Source organism: Curcuma longa, chromosome 15, assembly GCF_044706935.1.
Source record: "Curcuma longa cultivar G26 ecotype Majalengka, Jawa Barat chromosome 15, ITB_CL_G26_1.1, whole genome shotgun sequence".
In the NCBI taxonomy this organism is placed as follows: Eukaryota; Viridiplantae; Streptophyta; class Magnoliopsida; order Zingiberales; family Zingiberaceae; genus Curcuma; species Curcuma longa.
In genome coordinates, this window is record NC_133875.1 from 5,985,623 (window position 1) to 6,002,052 (window position 16,430).

At 42.2% G+C, this 16,430-nt stretch overlaps 4 protein-coding genes across 11 annotated transcripts; 2 read left to right on the top strand and 2 right to left on the bottom strand.

The window, feature by feature from the left end:
- Positions 1-187: 187 nt before the first annotated feature.
- LOC141845749 (histone-lysine N-methyltransferase, H3 lysine-9 specific SUVH1-like) lies at positions 188-4,556 on the bottom strand. Of its 8 annotated transcripts, none has more exons than XM_074733747.1 (4): positions 4,477-4,556; positions 4,348-4,397; positions 1,965-4,128; positions 188-414 (listed from the first exon to the last, which is right to left on the bottom strand). In XM_074733747.1, the coding sequence occupies exon 3, from the start codon at positions 3,992-3,994 to the stop codon at positions 1,979-1,981; it is 2,016 nt and encodes a 671-aa protein (XP_074589848.1). In that variant the 5' UTR covers positions 3,995-4,128; positions 4,348-4,397; positions 4,477-4,556; the 3' UTR covers positions 188-414; positions 1,965-1,978. The 8 variants fall into 8 exon arrangements, with proteins under 8 accessions (XP_074589848.1, XP_074589852.1, XP_074589845.1 ...); XM_074733751.1 differs by lacking the exon at positions 188-414 and adding an exon at positions 655-919; XM_074733744.1 differs by lacking the exon at positions 188-414 and adding an exon at positions 655-941.
- A 2,474-nt stretch (positions 4,557-7,030) lies between these two features.
- On the top strand, positions 7,031-8,777 carry LOC141846428 (magnesium-protoporphyrin IX monomethyl ester [oxidative] cyclase, chloroplastic). Its single transcript, XM_074734474.1, has 5 exons — positions 7,031-7,597; positions 7,685-7,749; positions 7,827-8,154; positions 8,235-8,333; positions 8,417-8,777. The coding sequence occupies exons 1-5, from the start codon at positions 7,121-7,123 to the stop codon at positions 8,678-8,680; spliced, it is 1,233 nt and encodes a 410-aa protein (XP_074590575.1). The 5' UTR covers positions 7,031-7,120; the 3' UTR covers positions 8,681-8,777.
- Positions 8,778-10,030: 1,253 nt separating this feature from the next.
- Positions 10,031-14,326, top strand: LOC141846792 (RNA polymerase II transcriptional coactivator KIWI-like). Its single transcript, XM_074734854.1, has 4 exons — positions 10,031-10,190; positions 10,291-10,396; positions 13,942-13,964; positions 14,040-14,326. Exons 1-4 carry the CDS (start codon positions 10,059-10,061, stop codon positions 14,097-14,099), a joined length of 321 nt encoding a protein of 106 aa, XP_074590955.1. The 5' UTR covers positions 10,031-10,058; the 3' UTR covers positions 14,100-14,326.
- A 622-nt stretch (positions 14,327-14,948) lies between these two features.
- LOC141845846 (sigma factor binding protein 1, chloroplastic-like) lies at positions 14,949-15,364 on the bottom strand. The gene has a single exon (XM_074733845.1). It carries the CDS (start codon positions 15,350-15,352, stop codon positions 14,987-14,989), a length of 366 nt encoding a protein of 121 aa, XP_074589946.1. The 5' UTR covers positions 15,353-15,364; the 3' UTR covers positions 14,949-14,986.
- Between the last annotated feature and the right edge of the window lie 1,066 nt (positions 15,365-16,430).

Sequence of the window (16,430 nt, forward strand, 5' to 3'; positions counted from 1 at the left end):
GTTTTGCATTGCCATAAGGAATGCACATGGTGCCCCGGGGACGAGTTTTGCATTGCCATAAGGAATGCATAGAGACAGGTGATTTCCTTCTCTTTTGCCCATATCCTGGGCGTGAGTGAGGCCCAATGTTACCATCAGATGGGAACAGTCAGATTCTGAGGATCGCAAACAACAATTGTCAACTTACTCGACAAATGAATATACTTTTCTTAGCATCGGTCGGTCGGTCACACGAGCTACATGATGTTCTATCTAGCTCCAAACACAGCTTACAACCTTTCCTGTGAGAGGCAGAGCCTTATGTATTCTCAATATACAAGTCTTTCTTCTTAACTGTGTTCTGAATTTACCTGGTAATTGAACCAATGGAGAAGATTGCCCATTTTCAAGATTAGTCGAGCAAAACTTAGACACCTGAATTATCAAAAAAAAACACTTTTTAATGATTACTAACATCTCATGCATGCATGAATAAATAAATAAATACAATCACAGAGGATGAAGAAACTTTAGAGCCAAACTTGCAAAACAGATTTCTTAAGTATTCGGATCTCAGACGCAATAAGTATTCGATGCATCAAGTAAAAATGAAAGATATAAACATGAAATAGCAACTTTAAGTAATGAAGGAAAACAGGAAGCTGGCATTATCACATGAATTTTATCTTATTACATTTCCAAGAGTTCATAAACAGCTCCTGGATCCACAATAGAGCAGAGGGATGGATGGATAGATTGGAACGGGTTCTTTTTAACCTTTTTCCACTCCACTTCTCATGCGGGATGAATTCGAAATGAGACAATACAATATAATACAATCTTCATATTAAGATCGAAAGGGGCAAAAATAATTCAATCTCATATCCGTCCCATCCCTCGTTTGCGAGTTGTTTTGTAATCCTATTCCCGCTCCATTTACCTTATCAAGCAGAGCAAAATGTCTTTGATCGAGTCAGAATAGAACAGGTCTTGCTAGATATGAGAAAATGTATTACTTGTCTTCGTATGCAGAAGCATCTCATTAAGTGTAAAAATAATAGAAGCAGAAAGGACCTTTCAAATTTTAGAAGCATTGCTTGGACTTACCATTGCGGCATAAATACGATGACGGTAAAGGTAAATAGCCTTTAACAGAAGTAGCAAATTAATCTTGAAATACAATGAACTTTTGAGCAATTTATAAGATTTGCCATACAAGAAAATAACTGAATTTATTCCATTCCTAAAGAAACTAAAACCTATAACATATATAGCCATTCTGGCACAAATGATCTGCCAATGATACTTAACAAATTTTTGAGTCTCCTATTCATTTTCTTGAAATTGACAAACTGAATTTTCAACAAATGGTGACTTGTTGAGGTCAAATGGAAATGGTTTTAACAAAATCAAATTATGAGTTAAGCAATAGGAAACTCAGCCCTTTGCGATACAAGGAATAAAAAAGAATACTTCGGTGGATGAACATTCCATAAACTTGAGATAAAGTTGTTCTAAAAGCCATACTTTAACTAAAATGAAATGCATCAGATGCAGAAAACATATATAGCAAGTTATTACAAAGTAAAGCAAATTGCAATTGCTTGTGATTAAAAAAAATCATAGAAAAATATTGCTTAACCATATATTTCATGGTACTCCTGTCAATGGTTTGCAAAAAAAATGGTACAGATAATATGAACCATTTGACATCATAATGATCGTATGAAGGGGAAGGATCACCATCGCATATGAGAGCAAAAGGGAAAATATAGTACTACAGATAATATGAACCATTAGACATCATAATGATCTTATGAAGGCGAAGGATCACCATAGCATATGAGAGGAAAAGGGCAAATATAGTACTGCAGAAGATTGAAAATTTAAAGTTGAGGTAAATTACATGGCCTTAAAAATCTAGCACGTTTAATGGAACCCTGGATTATGCTAATGAAACAATCAAAGTGATGGCAAATCCTAACCTCATTTGACAGGTTCAGATAAAAAATCCTCTGCACTTAACTGAGCCACATAAACATTTTTTCTCTCTTTGAGGATTCATATGGTTTCCCATCTCAGCTGGACGCCGACCATAATCAAAAGTTAACTCTGTCATAGGAGGAATGTGCTTAATGGCAAAGAACATGATGTGTGGATATCGATCGTCACCATGGTCATGTAGAACTGGCTGCCAAAAGACATTAGGAGAGCAACTGTGGTTCATAAAACGAGCAATGTTGCCCTTATTCTTAGAATTAATGACAAAAGATAATAGTTTTGGAGTTTCACTCAAGTCAACACTGCTAGTCTCTTCCAATAATTCAGGCACATAATTCCATTTAAAATCTGGGTCGGAATACATTGGCTGGAAAACATAGTCAGTTTCTTCATCAAAGTTAATGGACCGAATGCCATCAATGATCTCCCCTGTGTACTCACAGATGAAAGTCCCAGCACGAATAGCATCCCAACAACGGAGACCCCACCCACAGTCCCGTGTCTTAAATACCTCAAAGTGGAGATGAAGACCAACCTGCGTAACTCGGTTGCGACAATTTATAGAACACTGGCAGGAAGGAGGACATTCATAAACAAGAGGTTTACGGCTGACAAGGATCCCATTAGAACTGTAAGGTAGGAAACCACCATTTTGGCGTAGACAAGAGCAATTAGCATCACCAGGCAAGCAAGCACTAGTGCACATGCAAGATTGCAAAGGTTTTACTGAGGAAATAGATCTTGGATAACCAACAGTAGTGGAATAGGTGAAATAGCTAGGTCCTTTCTCATAATCTACTTCATTGACAAGGCAAACAGGTTTATTTTCTATACCAGAAGATAAGTCATGAGATAGAACCATATTTCCTCGTGATGATGGATTTTCCTTCCACTTCTCAATTCTTTTCCACACTGCAATCCCATCAGGCTGCCCTGGTTGTCGAAGAAATTTGTACTTGAAAGTATTAAAACCTGTCTTTCCCTTTTCCACCCATGACTCATGGATCTTGTACACCCCATCATATACGTAAATTTTTCCATTGTTAATGCTAGGATCTTTTGCACTGCGGATGACCCTAATATCGTTAGCCCTGTGCAAACTTTTTTCTAAAGCAAGATTACCTCTTTCCAGCTTCTGGTCATTGTTGTTGGAGCTTCCCTGGCCAGTGTAAATCAGAGTATCCTCGCTATCCTCCTCATTTCCATAAACACCAGCAGAGACAATTCCAACAGCCACAGGATCTTCTTGATCCACAAAACTGATTGTTTTATAATCAATTCCAGAAATGCTTTGACTATGCAATCCAACCAAACACATTTCGATCCTGAAGTAAAAAATATCTCCAACATCCACACCAGGCACCGGTCCTATCCGCTTTTCCTTGTTGGCCCTGAGATCATTAGACATCATTATGGACCCAGCTTTCAAGTCTGGACGCAGTCTTTTTGCCTCGTCTATTTGCATGAGCCTCCTGCGAAGTGCATCAAATGTTGAAAGGACAACTTCCACAGACTCCCTGGAATCGTGTGATGAAGGTAGCAACGTTGAATCAGCAAGAGACCGTCGAGATTTATTTTTCTTTCTCTTACTACCCTCGCTCGCTGAACTATCAGCTGGAAAAGTGCGATAATTTGAGGACCGACTGGCTGCTTTGCCAGATGAGTCGATGATCACTGCTTCCTTGTTAAAGGTTGGAGGAGTTGTACCTCCTGATGCACGAGGGAACCCGTTCTCCTCATCGACATAACTGGGATGCTCTACGGGGATCTGGTTAAGATCCTGAGGAGAACCTATGGAGGAGAAAAAAGGGCAAAAACCTGGAGGATAAGCAGAATCAGTTGCGAAAGAGCCAAGCGGGGTAACACAGACAAAGGGAGGGGCATTAGGAGGGCAGAATGTGCTCTTCTGCCCAAGTGGTGCAGGAAACATGGGAGCCAAACTTCGCAAGGGTTTCACATCCAGCACGGCCGATTCTTTCATCGAATGTGGATCATGGTATGATCGACTCTCCATTTCCGCGGTGCGTCAATGCTCAGTGAAACTTATTTTCATTCGTCGAAGGCCAAACCATCCCACCGCGCTGAAATCCTGTAGCAAGAACAAATTTCAAAGGGAAAGCAAAATGTCGAGGAATCGGATAAGCGCCACTGCAAAGCAAGGAAACAATGAAATCAAAGTCAAAATTCATTCTTTATCAAGGGAAAGGAACGATCTTGAAAGTAGCAGGCGGAGAAACTCTACGAACAACTTACAACTCATACTAAACAAACCCTAATGAACCACGGAAAGGAAACTAGATGCAAAAGGCAAAACAAAACAAACTCTACAAATCTACAGTGCCAATGCACAGGAAACACTGAACCAACCTCCATAAATGGATTTCCGGTGAAGATTCAGGGAAAAGGTTCCGGAGAACCTTGAAAAAAAAGAAGCGATTTCAGAAAGGAACACAAAAACTACTAAGAAAAGACACAGAAACAGCGAGCATAAGGAACCTGAATCAGCGATCTAGGGTTACAATTCCTCACGAAAGCAACAGTGGGCTTGGAATTCCTCGCAGGTCAAAGCTGGGAGATTTCCCCGGACAACAACAAAGCGCTTCCGCCGCGCCCACTTGTCGCCTCCTAGTCCATTTCCTCGGCGTTGGTGCCGGAATTGTCTCGGATTGCGCCCGACATCGCGGCGCGTGCTCAAACTGTAACGGGCGTTACAGATCGACGGTACGAAGCCGTTGTGACCGAATCCAACGGATACATTTGAAAGAGATACTGACGTGAGTTGATAAGGAGTCTGGTTTGTGTTATAATTTAATTTGGATTAATACGCACAAAAAAAAATCTGCTGTATTTAATTAAATAATAATAATTAAATCAGTGGAAAATATAAAACCTGTTGAAGGAATTTTCTTTTATTGTAGTTTTCTTCATTTTTTTTCACCCTTAAAACTTGCGGAAGGAATTAAATTGAGATGGATTTGAATTTAATATAATAAATTATGTATTATTATTTTAAAAATAAATTATATATATAATTAAAAATTATTATATTATATTATTTAATAAAATTGTATTTTTACATCTCATGTTTGACTTGTTAATTCTCTTATATGTATAATTCCTTATTTCATATTATATTTTACGAGCAAAATTTATTTTGAATTTATTATAATTTTTTCTATATTTAAGGTATATATGAAATGTGAATGTGGTCTTGTCTAAGTGGGAAATCAAAGATGAGCCATGGACTAGAATTTGAACCAAATCAATTGAATCCAATGCTAGGGTTGAAGAGAGATGGTTCATCTAGTGGAGCCCGGTTCGCTTCCTCAAGCCATCAACGGTTCACCTCTTCAAGTAATCAATCGTTCATAATTTAGTTCAATTTGAAGAAGAATTCTAACTTGAAGGATGGTTCAATTTAGAAGTTGGTTTGGTTCTGTTACGGGGACAGTCCAAGAGGCCCCCCTAGTTAGACTCGAGTCTGATCTTGGTCTCGCCACAAAGGCCTAGCCAGCCACACCTGTTGAACTGATGGACCAAGTCCCTTCTCTCGTCTCACTTAAGGAACCATCGACGAAGCACCCCTTCGGTTTGGAGAGAATAAGCCGCCGAGCCGAGTCATGTATCCATTCGGTCCGCTCAGTGGCCGAATCGCCTGTTCGGTCTGTTCAATGGCCGAATCACCCATTTGTTCCGCTCAGTGGCCGAATCGTCCATTCGGTCCGCTCAGTGGCCGATTCGCCCATTCGGTCCTCTCAGTGGCCGAGTCGCCTATTCAGTCTGCTCAGGAGCGGAATCGTCCATGCGTCCCCTCTTCTCCTCTCCCATTCGGTTACACCCCCATTCGGCTATAGCGCCAAATGGGGGCATTCGGTGCCCGGATCGCCGCAGCGGCCTCCGCCCTCGCCGTACATACCTCTTACCAAGCCGAATCGACGAAGCGCCCTACAGTGCCCTGGCATATCCCATCATGACTTCTGACAAGCCCGCACCTCCATTAATTACCGCCATCTCTCTGACACCCGCACGAGTCATGACAAGAGGGCTCCTTACCGGCGATGGGACAAGGAACTCGATTGTTCCTGATACCTCATTAATCTTGATGGGATATTCTTCCTACTCACGCTTGCTGTGTTCGCAGGTCCTAGAGGTCTCGTTGCACCCGACCCATCTTCCTGTTCCACGCCGACGCGAGGAAAGTTTGGTGACGTGTCCAGACGCTCTTCTCAACCGGAACAATTTGAGAGTGAGTTCATCTTGGATTGGTTCGATTGGAGGTTGGTTCACTTGAGGCCGGTTCAACTTGTGAGCTTCATTCGATTCACCAGACCTCACACAAGCACCTCTATTTGGAAGCCCTCTTCCAACTCATGCAACTCACGAAGAAATCTCACGACTTCCATCTAGAGCTCCAACATCACATCCACTAGGATCTTTATCGGAAGTCTTCTCCATCTTCCTCATGCATCTTCTTTCGCCCGCAGACCATGGTTACCTTCATCCATAGCTCGCCCTTCTTCTCTACAAGCCGCCTTTATCTAGTAAATTTGCTTATGACAAGCCATCACTTGCAAATGTGTCAGCATTAATACAAGATTCATTTTCTTCTATAAAAAGGTGAAATCCATCAGTTCCACACGATCGACTCTATGACCATCTGTGAAGAAGTAAATTAAGAAATTATAATTAATCACGATACAGGAGAATATCGACATTAACACAAGATTCCTTGAAAGCTGATATTGTGGTTCGAGATAGAGGTAAAAAAATTTTACGACATCAAATCAATTACTTTCAAAATTAATGTTGGATGTTTGGGTTTAAAAAAATCATCCCATTGCATGATTCTGAGCCGGATGTCAGTATGGACACGTGTAAATGATATACGCCACTAGTATATATTATTTTATCCAAAAAACCACATAAGATTTCCTTGCCACGTGTTCTCATCCAATTGGCAACTGTGGATTACTTGGATTGTGAGATAATCCGATCCCTACATCTCTTATAGCCCCAAATCCATCCCAAGATTTCCTCGCTCTTCCTCCGCCGCTCACCGGTCGCTCCTTCTCCCTCCCTTCCGCCTCCTCCGAAACCTTCCCTCTAAAGCTCAATCAAGGAGCTAATTGCAGAAGCGACAATGGCGGCGGCTGCGGCGGAGCTCGCTTTAGTGAAGTCCTTCCACCCCATGTCCAAGTTCAGCGGCCGGGCGAGCTCCAAAGCTGCCACTTTTCGGCCTCGCCATTTGCGAATCTCAGCTTCGGCCGCCGCCGCCCCTCCGGCCGCGGGGCCGAAGAAGAGAAAGTCGGGCAAGACGACGGAGATCAACGAGACGCTGCTGACGCCGAGGTTCTACACGACGGACTTCGAGGAGATGGAGCAGCTCTTCAACACGGAGATTAACAAGAACCTGAACCAGGCGGAGTTCGAGGCGCTGCTGAACGAGTTCAAGACGGACTACAACCAGACGCACTTCGTCCGCAACCCGGAGTTCAAGGAGGCCGCCGACAAGATGCAGGGACCCCTCCGCAAGATCTTCGTCGAGTTCCTCGAGCGCTCCTGCACCGCCGAGTTCTCCGGCTTCCTCCTCTACAAGGAACTCGGTCGAAGGCTCAAGGTCTCATCTTTTTCTCCTTCAGAATTCAACTACTTTTTTACTATTTCTTCTATCATTTCTCTGATTCTCGGAAACACTTTGGCGCAGAAAACCAACCCAGTGGTGGCCGAGATCTTCTCCCTCATGTCAAGAGATGAAGCTAGGCATGCCGGGTCAGTAACACACCCATTTGTTCTTGATAATTTGTTCTTATATTTATTCAAAACTCATGACACAAATTTTTCTACAGGTTCCTGAACAAAGGCCTCTCCGACTTCAACTTGGCTCTGGATCTGGGTTTCCTCACAAAGGCCAGGAAGTACACATTCTTCAAGCCGATGTTCATCTTCTACGCGACATATCTGTCGGAAAAGATTGGGTACTGGAGGTACATCACCATCTACCGGCATCTGAAGGCTAACCCTGAGTTCCAATTGTATCCCATCTTCAAGTATTTTGAGAACTGGTGCCAGGATGAGAACAGGCATGGAGACTTCTTCTCTGCTCTGCTGAAAGCTCAGCCTCAGTTCCTCAATGATTGGAAGGCCAAACTGTGGTCCAGATTCTTCTGCCTCTCGGTACTCCTCCTTTCAGTGCAACAACTTCTTAAGCATAGACCTGTTTCTCAGTGGTTTCTCAGTGCCTCAATCCATTGCAGGTTTATGTGACCATGTACCTGAACGATTGCCAGCGAACAGCTTTTTACGAAGGCATCGGTCTTAATACCAAAGAATTCGACATGCATGTCATCATCGAGGTAGCTAGCTAGATAGCTTCATGATCTTGATTCCCTTGATGATCTTTGTTTGTGAAGTTGATTGCTGAATCTGATTTCCTCAGACAAACCGCACCACGGCGAGGATCTTCCCGGCTGTTTTAGATGTTGAGAACCCTGAGTTCAAGAGGAAGCTGGATAGAATGGTGGAGATCAACCAGAAGCTGATTGCTGTCGGACAAAGCCAGGACCTTCCTGTTGTGAAGAACCTGAAGAGGGTACCTCTAGTTGCTGCCCTGGTTTCGGAGATCTTGGCTGCCTACCTCATGCCTCCTGTCGAATCTGGATCCGTCGATTTTGCTGATTTCGAACCAACACTTGTTTACTGATTTTGGTTAAGCTTCCCTTGCAGAGAATACTTCAAACAATGTATCTATTGTTGTACTTCCTTATCTGTAATCAAATGGATGCTTGTTTCTAAGTAAAGTTTTTGAAGTTACTATATATAGAAATTACTATATGGAGGAATTTTATATTCTGCGAAGAATCTGCTATCCGTGCGTGACACTCCGATCCATCGCCGTTGCCGCTGCCTTCGCCGTGCCGCCCGGACCACGGTCGCCGCCTCGGGCGCGATCGACGTGCCACTCGCCGGCACTTCGGCCGGCGTCGGATTCCGACTGGATTGTGGTAGGAATCCAATGGAATTCAACAAAACATGGTCGGCAAATGGCAATGGCGCGCGTCGTTTCCGATTAAATCGCGGTCGAATTCGGCCAAATCGCGACTGGACGAGGAAGGATCGTGCGACGGTGGTCCTTCCTCGGTCGGTCTCCTACTACGATTTGGCCGGAATCCGACTGCAATTTGGTCAGAAATGGCACGTGCCATTGTCGACGGCAATCGGGTCCGATTTCGGTCGAATCGTGGTCGGAATTCGGCCCAATCGTCGTCGACAGTGGCGCATAGTGGGGGCGGCGTTTTTCGAGTAAATTACATCGGATTCCGGCTACTATCTGGCCTAAATCCGGCGCGGGCCGAAGCGCCGGTGAGTGGCGCGTCGATCGCTGCCGAGGTGGCGATCAACGGTGGTTGAACAGCGCAACGAGGACGACAACAGCGACGTATATATATATATATATAGAATTGCTATGCTGCGCGCCGACTTCGTACGCATCCGTGCGCGACAGTGGGATCATCGTCCATCACGCGTGATCGCGAAAATCTGGCCATTCAAAAGTGGAAATGCACAGTGTTCTCTATGCTTGACCCGCCACTGCCGCCTCGTCGACCGACCACCGCCGACCATCGGATCGGGCCCGATCGACGCGCCACTCATCGGCGCGCCGACCGACGTCGGATTCCGATCGGATTGTGGTCGGAATCTGGTGCCGATCGGCACGCCGGCGAGTGGCGCGTCAATCGGGCTTGATCCAGCGGTCTCTGATAGTTGGATGGCGAGGCGGCGACGACGAGAGTGGCTGGGAGTCGGGGCTGTCACGCACAAGTTACATAAATTCCGTCGCGCAACATAGAAAATCTATATATATATATATATATATATATATATATATATATATATATATATATATAACAATAATAGATTGTATGAAAATACAGTATAAAATTCTAACATGATATACATAAGGTCTGAATCCTATCTCCATGCCTTAGATGTGTTTGGGATTTTGCATTTTCATACCATTTATCATTATATATATATATATAATAAGGGAGAGGCAGAGCGGCGGGAGTGTAGCAGCAGATATGTGGAGGAAAGGCTGGAAGAGGAAGGCCGAAGGAGAGTCTGCTGGCAACGCTGAAGCTTCGCGCTCCAGGAAGTTCCCTAAGAGGGATTCTGAAGACGGCGGGGGAGAGGATGGCATCACCGTCTGTGAGGTACGGTCCTCCGCTGCTGGCAACCCTAGATGCCTTTTCTTGTTCTGGAACAGGTGAGGTCCTGGATTTCTTTCTTCATCTGATGATATACGAGTTGTAGATTTCAAAGAATCGGAAGGTTTCGGTGCGGCAGTGGCAGGGGAACGTCCTGGTGGACATCAGAGAGTTCTATGCGAAGGACGGCAAGGACATGCCGGGGAAGAAAGGTCCACTCTTTTCAACTCCCGATTCATTTCTTAGCTTTACAATTTTGATTTGTACAGTAGGATTAGGAAATGCATACTGGATTTGTTCCCTTTCTCTTCTTAATAAAGGAATTGGAATCCCAAGTCCATAATACAAACTGTAGGGTTGTAAAGATAGAGAGAGGGGTGAAGGAAGGGGGGAAAGGATATTCATCCCTTGTTTGGAAGAAATTTCCTCTTTGTGTAACTAAAGAGTTGATAATGATACATAGAGTCCCCCTTTCCCTCCCTGTTTGCAGACTACCACTGCTACATCCTTTTTCTGTTTTGGGCAGGAGAACCAATTGTATTCCCTATTGTCAAGTACTCAACCCACACCTCGGGTCTTCTCCTGCTGCTCCATGTCCACCTGCACCAACCTATCTGCTCGTAGCACTACACTACTGCATTTGTGCCTGATCCGGTGGAGTCTCTAAGTGACCACGTGCTCGTCATGTGATAGTCCGGGACGGCTACGTGACCTTAAAATAAGGAAGAAGAGGTTTAGAGAAACATAGGGAGAATAGTAGGATAAATGTAAAAGTCCTGATTTTGGTTACAGATCAGGTTCCTGATTTTAAGTTCTAACAGCGTGTACCGACCTCTTTTTGAATTCGAGCTTGATCTTTAGCTCTGGTCGTGGCATCTCGCACCGACCTCTTCAGACTCAAGTCCGACCTCGAGCTCTAGTCTCAACATCTCGTGCCGACCTCTTCAGGCTCGAGTCCGACCTCGAGCTCCGGTCTCGGCATCTCGTGCCGACCTCTTCAGACTCGAGTTCGACCTAGAGTTTCGGTCTCGGCATGTCTCCGACATCTTGTGCTGACATTTTCAGACTCAAGTTCGACCTCGAGCTCTGGTCTTGGCATATCGTGCCGACCTCTCCAGACTCTAGTTCGACCTTGAGCTCTGATATCAGCATGTCTCCGACGTCTCGTGTTGATCTCTTCAGACTCAAGTCCGACCTCGAGCTCCGATCTCGACATGCCTCTGACATCTCGTGCCGACTTCTGCTCGGGCCTCGGTATTTCCTCGTTATTCCCTCGGCATCATGTGCTGAACCTTAAGCATCTGCTTAATCCCAGGAGATGGTCAGCCTGCACAATCAGAAGAGCCCAAGACTATCTCTTTCGAAAAATAAGAAAATATCCCCAAAAGATAAAAACTGATAGAATCCTTTTAAACTAGAACAAGTATTTCAGAATATTTCCTAAAACAGATGCTAATATTTCGAAGATCAACTACTATAAAAAGGTGGTTCATACTCATGGGCACAGGTATGCACACATAAACCCTAACTTCCCCAAGTATTAAACTTCTTCCTCACGCAAAACTCTAATTTGAGCGTCGGAGTGGTTTGCCAGAACCTACCTTCGGTGTAATTCTAACTCTCTTTTGGAGTGCTTTTCAAGTTTCTTCATCTTTCTTGACAACTATTTTCAAGAAGCATATACGTCAGTAATTTGTGAATTGATGTCTTGACCATCCACAGTGTATTAGCCGAAACACTACCCATGTGAGTTCAATACATCGTTGTCTTATGCATTGTGGAAGCCCAGCACACCAATGCCTATGTGAAATCACACATCGACACCCATGCAAAACGCGCACTTCTACTTTAACTCGACACTTACTGACCACCCTTGTTTCCTGCCTCATCTTGGTGACCATGATAACCATCTCCTCAAGCAACCATATGAATTCTTTCCTCTTGAGACCAAGTCCTAATGTCAGCCCTTGCAGCGATTTAAAAGAAGTTATTGTAGCTATAGTAAATCCTGTTTAAAACCCCCCACTGCCGACCTTGTTATCCTCTTCTTCAAAGGTTGGATCCAATCCAACACAAAAGATCACATTGCCTGATTGAAGATTTTCCATGGCAATTTCAACAACAGATTACATCCCTACTGCCTTGGTGTTTTTGTACCTCCCCTTTGAAAATTAATTTTGCTTAATTCATGTTAGTTTAGTCAACAATTTTTTTTTCCATTTACCGAATTTCGCAGACACACCCTTACTTCCACCCTACTAAAAACACAATCATTTACTCATCCTCCTATTTGTTTGTCATGTTTTTCTAGTTTAAATTTTGTCGAGTTGGGTTATGGTAGAGGATCTACAATAACCCAACAACCCCTGTTCACAATGGTTTTGTGCAATTAGTACTGAGAAGAGGATGTGACTAAGTTTTGATAAGATATCCGGTGGAGCGGAGAGGGTGACGAGGATCGCATGAGCATGGTCACTAATGGAGAAGAAGAAGCTTATATTGGGGTTATGGGTTCTGCAAAGAAGATCGGTTCCTTTGATCTTTCTGAAAGAATTTGTAAATCATAAACTGTATAAGTTCTATAAATTAAATAAGAACTTGAATAATTAGAAATACAAATAAAATAAAGATCTAGTCTCAATGAAAACATAAAAATATATAAATAACGACAAGGAACTTGATTAGAGAGCCATTGTCCTTATCCTGTAACGTCAATTGCTCGATCCCTGTGAAAAAAGATGAAGCAGAAGCAAGAGGGTGGTCCTCCAAGGGAATTAAGATGATGGCGTCATAACACCTTCGTCGGAAACGAAAGCGGGATGTCAGTTTTTCCTAAACCCTTAGGGACCAAACTCTATATATAGAAATTCGATCCGTTATCAGTCCATAGATAATAACGGAACGGATTGACCTATTCTACATATTTAATCCATATCCGATAATAACGGAACAAACTAATAGATTCTATATATTTAATCCACATCTGATAATAATGGAACGGACTAACGGATTTTACATATTTAATTCACATCTAATAATCTGAAACCCAATAAATCTTAATTAGATCACTTAAATGGGTTCGATTTGTATCCACATATACAAATTACAATTAAACACACTCTAAGTGATTAAATACAACACTTTCTACAATAAGTAAATGGTGAAATCAAGTGCAAACGAGAGGCAGAGTCGCATGGTCATGAGGTTATCGGCGGGAGAACGACCTAGTGAAGATGGTGTTAGCATTCAAAGAAGGCAACTTGAGTAAAAGAGAACCTCGATCGACTCATAGATATCAGAAATAGTTGTTCATAGATGGTCACAGGGTGCAATGGGACTGAGTCGTGGTTGCTAGGTGAAAGAGAAGGAAACAAGAAAGGAATTGACGATGGTTGTAGCGGAAAGTTTCGAGTGGGCTAGCAAAGCTAGCGAATGGCTAGGTCACAAGATAGAAGACAGGAAGTTAGATTGCTGTGAAAGAGTGGAAGACAGAACAGGTGCCTGCAATGGTGATGTGATGAGAGGGATGAGCACCAAGAGGTGTTTGAGTACAATGACCAAACCAACTTCTAATTGATGCATCATGAAGCTTCTTCTTTGATACCACCTGACTCAACACCAACACTCCACCAAAAAGATGACTATATATCTTAAGGGGAATTATGCATGCCTGATACACTTGGATCATAGAACATTACTATACTTATCTATTTGTTCTCGTGTCCCACTGATCATTGCTTGTGCTTATTTTCTTCAGGTATATCGCTGCCGATGGATCAGGTGAACACCAATTCTAATTTGTGTTTGTGTCTGTGTTTGTGTTCTTCACTTGCCCATCATCATTTTTATGTGCAGTGGAAAGTTCTGCTTGAACATGTCGAGGCAATCGATGAAGCAGTGAGGGAAAACTCGTAGCTTACAAGATCTTGGGAGGACTTTAAATTGGTGTTTTGGAGTTAAAAGCTTTAATGATGAGGATCTTGGATTACTACTGCGACTTGGTATTTTGATAATGTGAAGAACACTAACGGTGTAATTAGTTTTATATAAACTTGGAAACAATGGAATGATACTATTTAGACTGAGAACTATAACTGTCAATTTGAGTTGGATCCGTCAGATTGATTTGTCCCACCAAGCAATTTAGACGAGTTGGATTAAAAATTTTATCAATCCATTTTAAGATGAGTTGGCCCGTGATCCTCGTGGATTCGCCCGTGGCGGACTTGGGTTGGTCTGCGATAGACTTGGGTTGATTTGTGGATTGAGAAAGTTTATTTATTTATTTTAAATTTTAAAATTAAAGTAGAAAATTCAATGAATTAATGGGTTTGATCCGTCTAAATTATAATTCAAATTTAAAATTTTCAACTTTACCAATTTAAAGTGTAATTCAAATTTAAAATTTTTACTATTTTTTTTAACATGTTCATGGATTGACTCGTCTAACTCGCAATCAGTCTTGGGTTGAATTGGGTTAGATATTTTTTAATCTGTCAAATTGATGGGTTAGTTTGATTCATGTCTGTCATATGATGAATTTTTAATAAGATAGATTCATTTCATCATGGATTGATCTGTTTGACAGTTCTACGGAGAACTAATATATTTCATAGACATATTCATATTTGCTTAATTACTACGTGTGTTAAATTTTTTGAATATATTTTTCATTTCTACAAAAATAATAATAATAAAAATCGAACCTTCTTTAATTTTCAAAGAACGTATTTGCTATTAGAAAATTCGCACATATATAAACGCCAAATATATTCTTACCTATAACTATTTTTATTTAATTATTAATCATCCAAAATCCACCTTCTCAGCGACCCATAATACACCTCCCACGGAGTCTCCTCCTCCACCACCGGCGCCGTCCCGCTCCACATCTGATCGCTCAATAACATCGGCTGTCCGACGACCGAATGGAAACTCGAATCCGCCGCCGGCGGCGGCGGGTGGCCATGCACGACGCCGTTGTAGTCGACGACGTCGACGAAGGAGGAGGCTGAGTTGGCCATGTCGGCGGCGACGGTGGAGTCGGCCCCGGTGAGCTGCTGCACCAGAGCGCGGAAGCTGGCGGCGGTGGTGGTGACCCGCATGGGGTTGGAGATGTACACCACCTTGATCCCTCTCCTCCTGTTCTTCGTAATCTTGGCCTTCATGACTGCTCTGAGTTGCAGAAGCCCGGCGAAGTAAACTATTGAATGATGATGAGCATTTATAGTGTACTATTGCTTAATTTCCTCGAAAATAAGCTCGAAAACGATTCCATGAAACAGACGAACCTTTTAATAACAACGTGGCCCTTTTAGGAAAGCCCACGTTAGTTTCGCTATTCTCATTTCGCAGTCAAGAGCTCGTGCTTCGAATAACGAAACTCTTGGCATTTTAGAAAATGCAAGGTCGAAAGTGAAAAATGCCGATCCGGACCCTACGTGGCACGGAAATAGCCAATGGACGACAGACAGACAAGCGCGCCAGGTGGCCGCACGCACGAGGAAGGAAGCCTCGGGCGGTGACGCACGTGATGACGTCATCTAGATGTGAACAAATAAAAATATAGAATATAATGCTAAAAATATTTATTTTAATTTTTGAATTAAAAAAAATGTAAACTCTTTTAACACTAGTAAAAATTTCCACACTTTGTCAATATAAATTCATCTGATTTTATTCTCCATATTTTAAATATAAATAAATAATTAAATTGTCATTCAAAGCCACATGCAATATCATGGCTAACATTTCACTTTGCCCCTTGAAGGTTTCCATATATATATTTGGCTCCCTAAATTTGGATGTGTCAAGTTATGTGAGGACCAAATCGATAAAAGGAAAAAAAATCAAGGTAATCTGCAAAATGAAATCATTGAAGAAATGTTTGGTCAAACTCTTGGTCAAGATTGGCGGTTTGACTTTTTCCTTAAACCATTTCCTTTTAACTTGTGTTACAAGTTTCATGTTAATTGATTGCTGGTATTTCTATAAAGAATAAGTTTTATTTTCAATTTATAAAGAAAATTAGGGTCATGTAGTAGAGAAGTTGTGAAATAATATATTATTTTTAATTTTGATGTTGATTTACATAAATTTAAGAAGTTATTCTTGTATAATTTATCCACCAAACTTCATTTATATATATTATTTAAAATCTCAAAGAATCATTCTTTTATATCATTTTCTCTTCACTTTATTTGTCTTTTAATTTTTAATTTCTTTTATTTAGTTTACTATCTCTTT

Bases quoted from the DNA above. Each gene is read 5' to 3' on its own strand.
- LOC141845846 (XM_074733845.1), bottom strand. From the start codon at position 15,352: ATGAAGGCCAAGATTACGAAGAACAGGAGGAGAGGGATCAAGGTGGTG.
- LOC141846428 (XM_074734474.1), top strand. From the start codon at position 7,121: ATGGCGGCGGCTGCGGCGGAGCTCGCTTTAGTGAAGTCCTTCCACCCC. The intron at 7,598-7,684 runs GTCTCATCTTTT...ACTTTGGCGCAG, and splicing joins AACTCGGTCGAAGGCTCAAG to AAAACCAACCCAGTGGTGGC. The intron at 8,334-8,416 runs GTAGCTAGCTAG...TGATTTCCTCAG, and splicing joins ACATGCATGTCATCATCGAG to ACAAACCGCACCACGGCGAG.
- LOC141846792 (XM_074734854.1), top strand. From the start codon at position 10,059: ATGTGGAGGAAAGGCTGGAAGAGGAAGGCCGAAGGAGAGTCTGCTGGC. The intron at 10,191-10,290 runs GTACGGTCCTCC...TACGAGTTGTAG, and splicing joins ATGGCATCACCGTCTGTGAG to ATTTCAAAGAATCGGAAGGT. The intron at 10,397-13,941 runs GTCCACTCTTTT...TATTTTCTTCAG, and splicing joins GGACATGCCGGGGAAGAAAG to GTATATCGCTGCCGATGGAT.
- LOC141845749 (XM_074733747.1), bottom strand. From the start codon at position 3,994: ATGGAGAGTCGATCATACCATGATCCACATTCGATGAAAGAATCGGCC.